This window comes from Lagopus leucura, unplaced genomic scaffold, assembly GCF_019238085.1.
Source record: "Lagopus leucura isolate 7727_CA_CO unplaced genomic scaffold, USGS_WTPT01 Super-Scaffold_100012, whole genome shotgun sequence".
Lineage (NCBI taxonomy): Eukaryota > Metazoa > Chordata > Aves > Galliformes > Phasianidae > Lagopus > Lagopus leucura.
In genome coordinates this window covers 17,940,475-17,953,561 of record NW_024962267.1, presented here as the reverse complement: position 1 = coordinate 17,953,561, position 13,087 = coordinate 17,940,475, and the positions used below count along the sequence as shown (strand labels likewise).

The 13,087-nt window shown below is 43.3% G+C and overlaps 1 protein-coding gene across 6 annotated transcripts in view; it reads left to right on the top strand.

Moving 5' to 3' along the window:
• Nucleotides 1–13,087, top strand: part of IKZF2 (IKAROS family zinc finger 2) — a 103,546-nt gene that overhangs the window by 70,555 nt on the left and 19,904 nt on the right. For 3 of the 6 annotated variants that reach the window (XM_042874563.1, XM_042874562.1, XM_042874566.1), the window contains one exon: nt 12,675–12,782. The exons of 2 other annotated variants lie outside the window; for them this stretch is intronic. In XM_042874563.1, the coding sequence (XP_042730497.1) occupies nt 12,675–12,782 (108 nt within the window). Of the gene's footprint in view, nt 1–12,674; nt 12,793–13,087 lie in introns of those variants that run through there. One more of the 6 variants, XM_042874567.1, reaches the window with a different exon arrangement.

Sequence of the window (13,087 nt, the reverse complement as noted above, 5' to 3'; positions counted from 1 at the left end):
GCCTTGTAGGTAGGCCTTGAAGACCAGAGCAAAACTGTGTGAACTTCATCAAGTTTGTACATTTTGTTATTTCTGACCAGAGAAAAAAAAACAGTCTATCATGTAGTTGAATTATAGACAGAAAAGATTGAAGTCTCATATTGCAAAATTGTTTTCAATCCAGTTTTAATCTGGTGCGTTTATGCCTGAATTGAGGTGAATCTGAATGTGTTTTGGTAGTTATAAAAGGAAAGCTCTTTAGTTCAGCTCCTTAGTTAATGTAGTTTCAAATTGTATCTCCGAAGCATGGCAAGTAGTGTTATTTGGCACTACCTGAGAATCTGGCACATGGTTTCACAAGTGCAAGACAAATTTCATTTTTTTTATGTTAGGTATCCATTTCCTCTTTAAACAGGAGTGCGATTAATTAAGAAAAAGAAAAAAAAAAAAGCCACCATTTTTCATCTCAAGAATGTATTAAGCTGCTCACTTTAAGTGGAAGGCAATATATGCAAGAAGGAAAGGAATTGAAGACATTTTTTATCTTTTTTCTCTGAGCTAGCTTGATCTGTGATTTTGAAAGCACTTTGTGTCACTACTTAATCAGTTCCACCTCCTCATCACTGCTGCCAGTTAGTCCATTTTTCCTGTTCTTAGTGCAGGGTTTTCATACAGTAGGACAGGAAAGGTGAAAAAGCAAGGAATTGTTAACATAAATTAGCAGAAGCACCTCAGAGAGGTTTGAAATGAATCTACCATTAGCTTAAAAAAAAAAAAAAAAAAGATTGTTTTGGTGGTGGTTTTTTGTTTCGTTTTTGCCTTTGTTGGATTATTTGGTTTGTGCTGTTTAATATTATTTCCTTTTCTTTTTAAGTCTTTCTGAGTATCATGATCTTGTACAGAATTATATCTTATTACGTGTTTCTAGGATGACTGGTTAGCAGAGTATTACTTCACGTCTGTAGTACTTACTGCTGTTAACCCTAAATAATTAAGGACTTATCTTGCAGTTATTTACCTGTTACTGACATATGCAGTTCTGATGAACTTTGTGTCTGTATTTTCCTCCCACACACAGCTTCTTTGGTTTCAGCAACATAATGATGCCTTCAGGACAGCAGTAGGATAATGCCTGGGGAGAGATTCCTGCAGAGAATTGCACTAAGAGCTGGATTGAGCCTGACAGTTCTTACAGGAGTTTCAGATACTGTTTCTAGGATTGGCTCTGAGGTTCCACAACAGAGGTGGTACTGGAGAGATGCCCAAGCTGGTTTTCAGGACATGAATCTAAGGGCAGGCTGTAGGGAGCTGGAGCAAAAGCTGGCAGCCCCTTCCTGCAGGGTGTGTGACTAGCTAGCTGGCGTTGGCTTTGTCTTGCCTAACGTTTGCTGTTCTAAAGAGGAAGACATCCAGACAAAGCCTGATGGAAGTCAAAAAGCACCTGCTGTGTTACCCTGAGACATGCTGATATCCTCTGTCATCTCTAGAGCTGCACAACCAAATGAAGATACATACAAGATAGGTGAGACAAATGCTTCTGTAGGCAACTAATAAGCAAAGTGAAACTTTTAAGGAAAACGACTGTTCTGACAGATAGATGTGATGTTCAGTGCACCCAGGTGTGGGTCTCAGTACTTCAGAAGATGCAGCGTACAGCCTGATGCTCCTTCATACTGAAAAGCTAGGCTTTGCTGAGAGGGTGTGTAAAATTATCAGTTATGTTTTGAGGTGAATTCCTTGTGTCTAAAAGAGCCAAGTCAACCTTCTCCACATGACACTACTTTAAACAGAGACACTTGGATATTATGAAAAAAGCCAAGGCTGCACTGATGAGCAATCTAGAAAAGCCTGTAGAAAACAGTGGTGTGTTAGTTTTCAGAGCAGGGCTTGGGTAGGATGTAGTAGATGAGGGACAGGATCACTTGCTAAGGAGGAAACAAAAAGCAGAGTTAGGTTCTCATTAAGTGGGAATCCCTGTGGGACACCTGTTACATGATTTATGTAATTAAAAGACTGTCTGGTCATGCATACATGCAGACAGGCCAAATGAAGCCTTCTCAGGCATCTGTAATTCTAGAACTTCACTATTTTCCTGTCTTTGTCTTGGCAACCTCAATCACATTCCCTTACTGTGGGAGTATGTATGTGCTATTCATATATGACAGCAATTCTGCTGTTTATTTCTTCCTAAAAACTGGGCAGTCGCATCATTATTTTTTCCTGTCACAAAAGCTTTTCCTCACGATGCATTTTAAAATTTGCTTCCAAGCCACCTCTTTACTTTCTAGAAAATTATTTTTTCCTTTTTCTGCTTTTTACAAGTATTTGTTTCTTCTTCCCTCTCTTCTTTCTGTATTGCTGCTGCACTTTGTTACTACCCAGCTCTTTAATAGCACTGAACTAATGGTATCACATTATTTGCAAAAGAAAAGCAGTGAAGCATTTGTTTTGAAAAGAAAGGCTTAGGCAAAAACTCCCAAAAGCACATCTCAGCAAAGTATGTACAGTGCACAACACGTCTCATTAGAAAGGTAAATTCCCCTTGTACGTGGAAAGGAAATTTAGTAACTCTTTCTACATTTCTGGCTTTGCAACTATACTTTTCTTTTCCATAAGGGCTTTTTTCTTGGTTCTTGTGTTACCAAGCAAAGCATCCTACCAGCCCCAAAAGGTGTCCTACTAGCCTGCAATTGCATGGTTCTTGTCAGCAGACCCTTTTCTTAGGAAAATGGAGCAGTGATGTTTGTGCATGCGACTGACTGCTGAGAGGCAGAAGGGACTCAATTCTTAATTCTGACAAAACACCTCTCCCAATGCATGTCTGGGAGAGTCATCTCAGTCATCTCACCTGTGAGTGCCTCAGTCCAGCTGAAAAATTGGATGAACTGGCACACAGCTGAAAAACGCGACGCTGTGCATGAAGCACTGCCTGTCAAAAGCCAGGGAGAATTACTGGGAGAGTGGCAAAGATGATGATTAAGAATAATAACGAGTCTATGTTGTAAATTACTTTTTTCATCTCCGAGAGACTTGTACCACTTTTAACAACTCCGCTCTCAAAGGACTTGGCTGAAGTCGATGTCTACTCTGTAACCATGCTTTTAATGATGAGAACATCGTAATTAGAAGAGTCTTGGGACCTGAAGGTCTCATTACACCCAGAGCTGGACTGACTCAAGTATATCATGAATGAGGGGAGAAGAATTTAATGAGCAAGTAGGACACTACCTGAAAAATGAAGAAAGTATGTGAAGGGGAGGAGACAAGATTTTGCACACAAGTTCTGCAAGTAGGTTAGCAAATGGCATCTTTCCTCAGCTGTGATGAGCCAGTGGGCATTTTAAAGCTCTCTTTCGTCTGGCAGAGCAGCTCTTTGTCTCAGTTTTTCTTACACTGATTTAGTTGAACTCAGTGGAATTAATCACTTCCCCAAATCATTTGATTTTTCATATCAGATCCCAGCTTCTAATCTGCTGTTAGTATGTGCACAATACCAAAGCAGCTCTGCTTTCTCATCATTGCCCCCAGTACCTTCCAGGCTTTCACTCTGTGTTGTAGTCTCTAAAATCTCGAGTATTCTGCTTTCCATGTAGTTTGTATGTGCAACATGGGAAGTTAAGCAGATCAAAATGTGTACAAGGGTAGGAGTTGGCTATGTAAGGCCTCGTATCTTCAAGGCATTCTTCTTTGAGGCTTAATCTATGCGGAGTCAACTTGTATCCCATGCTTCACTAAATCTGAACCTGAGCCCTGAAGTGCTGGGTCACTTTCACCTTCAGAGCCCTACTGCGTCAAGTGTAAGCTACACAAAACGATCATCTTTTTCATGCTCAGAATGATCTTGGTAGAGAAAAAGCTTAGTGTGACCGAGCTTCTGCAGAGCACTTGATCAATGAGAAACCCTCTTTGATTTAAAGATGCTGTAAGATTATGATCTTTCCAGAAAAAGGATCCTTGGACTTTGCATTCAGGGGGAACTTGTGAAAAGGCGAGTTTCCACCCAAAGCAAGAAGTATTTGCTTTTCTGCTTGTTGGGCCTTTAAACGTCTTGAAGATTCTCTCTTATCTGTAGCAGCTATGAATCAGTCTTTGACTGTTGAACCCAAGAGATCTGTTTCTTATAGATATGATAGAGAAATAGCAGAAGTGGTCCTGGCAAGCATGGGTAAGTTGCTATGTACCAGCCTCGTGAATCTCTCTGAGCAATGGGTATCAGCTTTTCTCTGTCTTTTTTTTTTTCTTCCTTCCTCATGAGGGTGTGCAATTGAGATGATGGGAACAGACACTGTCCTTGCTTCTTTAGTGTGTAAGCAGGAGTGCCCTGTTCCTTTTAGTGCTTTGTGCCCACTTGGTATGTTGACTGATTAGAGAAAGGCTCGCCCCATCTGCTAGCAATGAGAGACACCAGTACTGAGGAATACTGGGGTTCTGTATGTCAGTTCTCAGCAAGATTACTGGGTGCCAAGAGTTACCGTGGTGTCTGAGACACGTCTTGTGCCTCCTGCTATAACCTGATGGAGCACAGCCTTGTTAGGTCTCTGCCTGCAGCAGGACTGCCAGCCAGGCCTCTCTTATCAGCAGAGGGAAGTGGAAGAGAAGATCTGGGGAGAGTGGTTGCAGCGTCTCCTCCTCCTTTCCCTAGTTTCCTTTTCTTAGTGAGCCAGGGTAGCAGACTAACGTGTTTGGTGTCAGTTTGGGTCTCTGAATCCATGGCAAGGATGAGCTTTGTGTTAAGGTAGGGCGGTCCTGCATCCCAAAATGGGGAAGGAAGTAGAATGTTATTGCTCCCAGTGCTGCAAATTCACCATAAAGAAAAGTTCCCTAGGGCACATTTCAGTTCTGCACTGCAATAAATTGCTCACAAGGAGAGGACAGGGTGTCCTTTGCCTTTTTCTTCAGACTTCCTGGATCTTCTCTCCCTGCATCCAGCTCAGACAGCACCATGGTACTTGGGGGTGTCAAAGTCCTTGTTTAGACAGCTTTAGTATGGTGTAAGATTCACCTGGAATCATCTTTCATTAATATTGACTTGTCCCTCCTACTTTGTGTGTAGTGCCAGCAGTGAGGTGTGCGTGTCTGGTTCAGGGCTGCTGAAGTCCAGATTTGTGCCCGTTTTCTGTCTGCTCTCCATGTTAGCTGCTCACGTCCTTCTCCTGAGACAGGCCAGCCTGATTAAGTGCTCTTCTGTGCTCTGGAGAGAAAATGGACACTTTTCCACTGTGAGTTTATAGCGGTCATCTTGCTTTGCAGAAGTAAATGTGATGGTGACTTTTTTCTTTCCTCCAGGCTTTTATTGTGCTACAGTGCTGCATGTGGGCTTTAGCTAGCATCAAAAAAGCAGATGAATATGATAGCAGCAGTCTTAAGCAGCATGCCTAACCTGTTCTTTAAACATCCTGAAAAGCTGTTTCTATTGCTTCCCTAGGGAGATGATTCCACTTCCCATCTGCTTCTTACAACTGACTCTCATCCTGATACTTAACCTAAACTACCGTTTCTTTTGCTGCAGATCATTGCTTTTCCTAACACCATCTTCTGTGACTGAATAATTCCCGTACTCAGTTTACACTGTGACAACATTTATAGTCTGCAGTCATCTGTCCGGTGTTGATTCTGCTCTAGTCTTTTTTTTTTATCTTCCCATCTTTTTTGATCGCTGATTTTGAATTTTGTCTGCTCTCTTGCGAGGGATCTAGATTGTGAAATCATTGTACTCTTTGGAAACAACATAGTAGAGATGCAGACCCCTTAGCCTGATCTCTGCCTCAGTTGCCTGTCAGTGAAATAAAACTAAGACCGCTTATCAACCTTGTGATGGAGAATGCAGGATGCATGTATGATTGTGAAGTGCAGGCATATTGCTGCAACGAAGGGCACGTCAGTACCTAGCAGAGTATTCCACTGCTGATGGTGACCCTGCTGCATAGCATTGTGTATTATCTCCCCAGTTTTACGTATCCTTTGTTCAATGGTGAAATGAGATAATTACAAAGTGGAAGGAATAATAACTTTACATCGTTACCATAACCACTGAGGTATTATATCCTGATACCTGCGTGATTATCTTACTCACAATAGTGAGGTGATTATTAATAATACTAAAGGACTTACTACTTAGCCTGCAATTTTTGCATCTTGTTTCCTTTGTGAACCCTATCTGTTTCATCAGCCCGAAGCCTGTGTGAAGTGGGTATGTGTTGTTGCCTCGCTTTTCAGTGAATGGAGAATGAAATAGGAAAAAGCCCTAGGAGACCCAATTTGCAAACTCAGGTACCTAACCACCAAGGTAGCTTAATTTAAGTTACTTGTCTTTATGCACCAGAGATACGATGGACAACTTGTCAGGTGAGAGTCTAATAGCTTAGATGTTTAAGGGTATGTAGTTCATTCGTTCCTTTAAAGTCAACCTACAGAGGCCTCCTTTGGCCTTATTTTCCTTGCGGGCAGGGTTTATTACACAAATCCAGTATTTGGATGCTCAGATTGGCACGTGGATGTACAAATTAGGAATCAAGGGGCAGCTGTAAACACAGGCATTACACAGCCAGCCTTCAGTCTTTGGATGTCTCATGGCAGAACTGTTAGCTTGAGCTATGCAGTGCAGTGAATCAGGAGGCCTCCTGTTCCACGGGCAGCCTTGTGAGGTAGCTGCAGTTGTGTTTACAGAGCAGAGATCTGAGATGTGACAGCTCTCTTGTGCACTTGAGATGGAAATGCAGTTCTGACTCTACAAAGCCACATCTCAGCAAAACCAAGATCAATTCTTGTACGTACTTGGTTGGAGCAGCAAAATACCACGGTAGCCCTAAGGAGGAAAAAATTGTTTTTTTTTTACTTTCCCTTGAGAAAACTGTTTTCGAGGGCAAAAAGCTTTTGCATACTGCCTGTGAGGAAAGGAAGTACAGCATTTGGAACTGGCCTTTGTCTGTTGTTGGAGGAGCCCATGATGCCTTTCAGTTGAAGAAAGTTTAAAGTTGGAATCAAATGTGGGTTTGAGGCCATCTTTCATCACTATCTTTGAGCTGCTTTACAGGACTACGTAAAATGGAGAGCTGCCACTGACTTTTTTGGTAACATATGAGTGCTTGAAGGGGTAAGAGAGGTACTTTTGCTGTCTGGAAAGAAAGCCGAGAAGCGGTGGTAGGCTGGGGGTGGGCATGTAAACTGGTTAACATCACGCCATAGCAGAGCTGGAGAAAACCACAGCTGGTCTGTTCTGAGCTCTCAGCAACCTGTAATTATGAATTGGCTTACAGCTAGATATTGATGGATATCACCCGAGCAGGAAAATAAGAATGTTGAGATTTTTTTTTATAGTGAACTGGTACTGAACTCTGCGTGACTCTCCTCCTATTTATAACCCTGTATGAAGTTCAAGGAAACCTGTCCTGGAGGTTTCCCATGAGAGGGAACTGTGTTTTTACCTGACTAAAGCTCTCTGGATATTTTCCCATTTTTTATTTGATCTAAGTGTGAACTTTCTCCACCCTTTGCCCCTCCTTCCTTTCTGGAGTAGTTAGAGAGGCCAATTACAAGGAGGATTACACAAGAGATGCCAGTTGCACACAAGTTTTGCATAACTGTGCTGTGTTGATTTCAGACAGGGTGCCCCAAGTTCCCTCTTTGCTTTGCAACAGAGAGATGAGATCTCTATCTTCATTCCTGAAGCTGGAGAAATGCACCTGAGGCCCTGCCTATTGAAACATTGACAAAGAGGACCCGGCCCGGGGCACTCCCCAGCCAGGCAGTTATCTGTGTGCTGCACAGCATTGCCTTTTGGGAAAGCCTGTGCCTTCACCTTGCTCCTTTTGTTCAGTTAAGTATGCAAGAGTGTGTGAGCAGTTGGAGGGGCTGTGTTGGTCAGCAGGAGCTTTGGGGTCAGGCAACCGAGATGCTGCTGTCCTGAGACTCCTTCTGTCTGGAGAGCCAGCTGATCAGGGTGGAGGATGGGGGAACTGCTCCCCTCACGTGTCCTTCCATCCCCTCTGGGGGAACTCAGGCCAGCCTGAATGCTCTCATGTGCTCTGGAAAGGCTTAAGGCCAAGCCTGTGGTGAGGATCCTGATGAGGGAATTAAGGCAAGCTCAGTTCCTAGTGCTGATTTTGGGCCCAGCTCACGTTGGCTCTTATCTTCAAAAGCACTGAGGTCTGCTTGATTTCAGTGAGGATTAGGGGCTGCGTATGCCTATTGACACAGGGCCTTAGCCTGCCTGTGTTGCAGCACTTAGTGCTAGAAAATAGCTATTTTCTTGCTCCTACCTCTTCTCAGTTAGGAGTGGAAGCCTGGAAAAGCACAGTTTTTCCCCCCACAGCCGAGCAGGATCTGGTCTGTTCTGAAATGCACGGGACAGGGAGGCTCTTGCAGACAGGCAGAGCCCTTTAAGGGCTTGGAGCTATTCCTAGTAAATAAATCACACATAAAGGATGCAGTGGTGAGAAACTGATGATGAAATTTTTATATAGAAAAGCGACACGGGCCATAGACTCTCGCTCACTTGGATACCCTTCAGCTGCATGCGCTTTGCTGGTCTCCTTGGAGACAGTGGCTTGTCTAAGAGCAGCTAGCTTTGGCCAGGAAAGGCTGACACTTCTTGCTTTGTGGGCTGGAGCTGTGCTGCTGGGTTTCCAGCAGCCGTAGCGGCAGTTCTGTATGAGATTAGGGAGTGAGTATCTTTCTCTTGCACCTCTCCACAGACACCAGTCAAATCCCTGAAGCAAAAGATAGCTTTGAAAATCTTCGAGGAGAGTCCAGCAACCTCCATCCCTTGGCAATCAGAAACGTTTGTGAAATTCTCCCTCCTCTTTCCTTCTTCCTAAGAGCTGAGTCAGCCGGGCTGGCATGTCTGGAACTCAGTGGCACTTTGAGCAGGCAGGCTGCCAGCTGCATTACACACCGCATCCACAGAAACACGTCACTCCCCCCTCACGCTCTGTTTTTTCTTCCCTTTGCGATCTCCACGCTCTCCCTTTTATTTTTCCTTGTTGATCCGTGTAGGTGAGTCAGTGAAACCTGCTCATCCACAACCTGTTCCTTCTTGCCAAGTCCTGGAGCAGCACTCGCAGCTTGTATTCGGTGTCAGGAATAGGTTATGAAAAGTAAAACTGATACAGGCAGTGTGCTGGATGTAGAGCACGTACTGTAAATGAAAATTAAATGCACGGTAAATGTGCCACTTAAAATGTGTTCCTAATAGAGTGATGTCTTTTGTAGGAGGCACATTATTCTGTGATTCATATGTAATATCAGTTTTCTTCCTATAAAACACCAGGATGGAGCAGGGAAATGATTTAAGGCATAAGTAAAAGCACATTTAGGGAGAGACATCTCAACACCAGTGGATTTTAAAACAACAGGAAAGCAGAAGATTTCCAGTGGGAAAATAGGTTGTACACAAAAGTGTTTTTGAACTGTGCTTTTGATAACAGTTGTAGTATTAATCTGAAGAAACTGCATTAATGTTGGCAGAAATGGTAAGATTTTAACTCCAGGAATTAAAAAAACAGATCACGAATCTGAATACTCCGGGTTATAAATGCTAACAAATGAGGACAGTGAAAGGTGATAAATTGGCCTTTCTGTTCACCTAACGATGTTTTGTTCTAAGGGAGGGAGGGGAAAAACATGTAAGCTAATCTTTCCCTTTGCTCAACTGGCTCCAGGAGCTGGAAGCTGAAGGAAGTCATGGTACCATAGCTTGCTAAGGGGAGAACCGTGTGTGCTCCTAGCACTGTAGGATCAGATCCATCTCAGTATCCGTAGCTGCATTACCGTAGAGCAGCTTGAAAGAATGGATTGTTGGCATGCTTTGGAACCGAGCAGCTTTGTTCCAACAAAAAATAGATCGTCCAGCAGAAAATGTGCTTTGTTTGACTTTTACATGCTGCAGTAAAATGTCCACAGCAGCTGTATTGTGGAAAAATGTACCCATTATATTCCTATCATTGGTCTTCTGCAAACGATGAGTTTGGCCCAAGGGCTCACGAGGCGCCAACTTGAAGAGACTGCAAGCACAGATCAGGTTCAGAAGCACAAGATTTCTGCCTTAATCAGCATAAATTCCAGGCTGAATTAGAGCTGGTTGATATGTGGTCACAGACGTACGATTGCACCGTTGGTGAAGAGGTGGGAAAGGATCATTTTGTGTCAAGTAACATAGAACTCAGAGAGAGAGATGTTTTTTTCTGCCTAAGTTCAAGCCAAAGCTGAAAAGACAAGGAAGCTTTACTGTCCCCAGCATGTTCTGCTGGGGGATGAACCAATTGTGATTTTTTTCTTCTCCCATGTATTGTGAAATAAGACATGTTCTACACACTTCTGCTTTTGCTTCAGACTTCTCATCGAAATCGCCAGTTTGAACAGTGTGGTGAAGGCTTCACTATGATTTTTTTTTTTTTTCTTTCATCAGGGGATGCAGTTAAATGTACTCAGAGTTTCTTAAACTCTCTGCTTTTACAGGAAACCTTTTAAATATATTTCTGAGTGTTTAGGGAGCTGTGACTTGTTTTCCAGCTTTTCTCTCTTTCAGCCCAAGTAGATGCTTTGCTTTCCTGTTCTTTTACTTTCTTTTGGTTTAATTTCACACCCATATTTAATTTCCTTTCATTTTGTCTGCCTTTCTTTCAGCCAGGATACACTTTCTGAAACTATCCAGAGCTTGTATTGCAAAACTAATCACACCAATGAAAGAAACACCCTAAAATCCCACATCATTGCTCCCTCCCTCCCTTCTCATTATTTCAACCGACCAAACCTAAAAAACTCGAAGGAACTGCAAGTGCTCTGGCAATGTCATTATTTGTTTTCTGCTCTACAAGAAAATCTAGGGAAGATATTGAGACTAACAGGAATTGCTGGATTTTACTACCCGAAAGAGATTAATGTAACCTCAGTGTCAAGCACAGATACTTGATATGTACAGGCTTGCACTAGAACAGAGGCTGTCCAGAAGCCTGTGTTCATTTCTCAAAGATCCAGTTGTCCTCTAATAGTCAGTTTTCATGTTAATTTTTGTTCTGCTGAGAATTGTTCTCATCAAGAAATTATCCTGATTTATTTTTCCCCCCCCTGCTAAATGCCGTGGCTGACTTTGAACGTGGAGCTGTGAATACCAACAAGTGGCAGCATGATTGCAGAACTTGGGTGGTGGAAGGCATGGTGGGACAGGAGCTATCTATCCAACTCTTGTGGTGTTGGATTCCTTTGCGTGAGTGAAGCCGCACTAAGTTCTGTGTGCTGAGAAGAGCAGTGAGCTGCAGGAGCCTTTTCAGCAGCAGGCGGCACAGCGAGGCTCAGTGCTGTCTGCTTATTTCCCTGTCTCACCCTTACTTCAAGCTCTTCTGTAATCTAGTGGTAAAACCTATGTCAGGCATGTTGGCAGAGAACTACGTATGTGAGAGGAGTCAGTCCTCATTTGACATCTGTGCAAGAGATGACAAAACCCATGCTTGGACAGCAGGTATTTAGGAGGCTAACACAGTGGCACAGACCACGCTTGTTCTTGGGCAGTCGGGAAAGTAGGAGTAAAAATTTTCATGTCCCAGAGGAGCCCATTAGTGTTGCTGCCTGACCTGTTTTTGGAGGCAAGGTTCGCTTTATTGCTGGCCTTGATCAAAATAAGTGAAAACTCCCAGCACCAGTGGTTGGGAAAAGCACAGGAACTGTCAACATTATTTCTTCCTTGTTGCTATTATCTTTATGACAGCTTGCTGCTAATAGTCTGCTTCCAAAACTCTGTTTATGGCATTGGCAAGAAAAGAAAAAATTTACTTAAGGGAAGCTGGAGCTTGTTCATCAAATCTCCTGAATCAGACACAAAGCTGGAAAGGGGTCAGGTGCAGAAAGAAAGAGGTTTTTCTCATACAGTGGTGTATATGTGGAACTCGCTGCCATGGGATGAGAAGGAGTGATCTAGAGTTATAAGGGCTTGTTTGGTGTTTTTGTGCAGGAAAAATAAAACTACTTCGTGCTATAGTTGAAGTTAAATGTCAGGTATTCTCTCCCCCTTTATTTAGATACTATAAAATAACTGGTTAACACTACGTTTGGCACTGCTTGCTTGAAGTAATTCAAAAGTTCTGTTGACTTTATAATGAAATGCTAAAGGGCTCCTGCAAGATATGCAAAGGGGCTGCACTTGGAATAACTGAACTGTAAGCAGCTGATGTAAATTGGCTTCGGGAAATTACTTCCATTCACCCTGCCTATGAATCTGGCCCAATGTCTGTGCTTGTTTTACCCAAAGGGGAAAAAAGCAATAAAAAAAAAAAAAAAAAAACACAAATGAGAGCTTCTCAAGGGAGTGTTTGTCCAGCAGCATTCCTGCTCTGAGCTGAGGTATCCACACCCTGCGCTGGGCTGTGAGCTGCTCCTCTCCCCCTGGAGCCTGCTGCTGCCTGGCATGACTCCCACTGAAGCATGGGGAACCCACTCTTGCTCCTGCTTAGCTGTGTCACTGCACAGGCAGGGCAGAGGAGGAACAACAAAGCCACCTAAATGTGTTCTCGTTGTTCCTCTTTGCTGTGCTTCTGGAGCAGGTTTAAACTGAAGAGGGTATTTTGGAAGGTTTGTTACATAAACTGATGAATGCTCCACATATCAAGTCGACTTTAATATCATGTTAAAGGTCTGAAGTGGAGTGGAAAGTACAGAGCTAGTAAATGCAGTTAAGATTTAACCTCCATCCTGCTTCCACCCAGTTCCAGGTATAGAGATGGCACTGCAGGAGGAGTTTCCTGTCCAGAGCAGACCACTGAACTACAGCAGTGAGCTCCTGTATATGTCGCAGGACCTCTTACCCTCTACAAGTGAGTTGCAGTAAGCCTAGCTGCCTTTAAGTGATTTTAAAGCTGGCAAAGTGATAAAAGCGCCCAGTTATTTGTAGTCTTCCTGGTTTTTGCTGGTTTATCTCACCACCACGGTGCTACTTACACACGTGTTTCTTTTTAATAGTGTTTAACCGTTTCAGAATCCTTGTAAAATTTTTGAGACACCCCTGCTAAGAGCCAGGGGTGCGTGGAAGGTCTGGGGCACGTTGCTGTGGCACGAGGACACTGGGCTCACAGCACAAGAGCAGAACAGCTGTGCTGAGACTTCCAAATGGAGGGGAGAT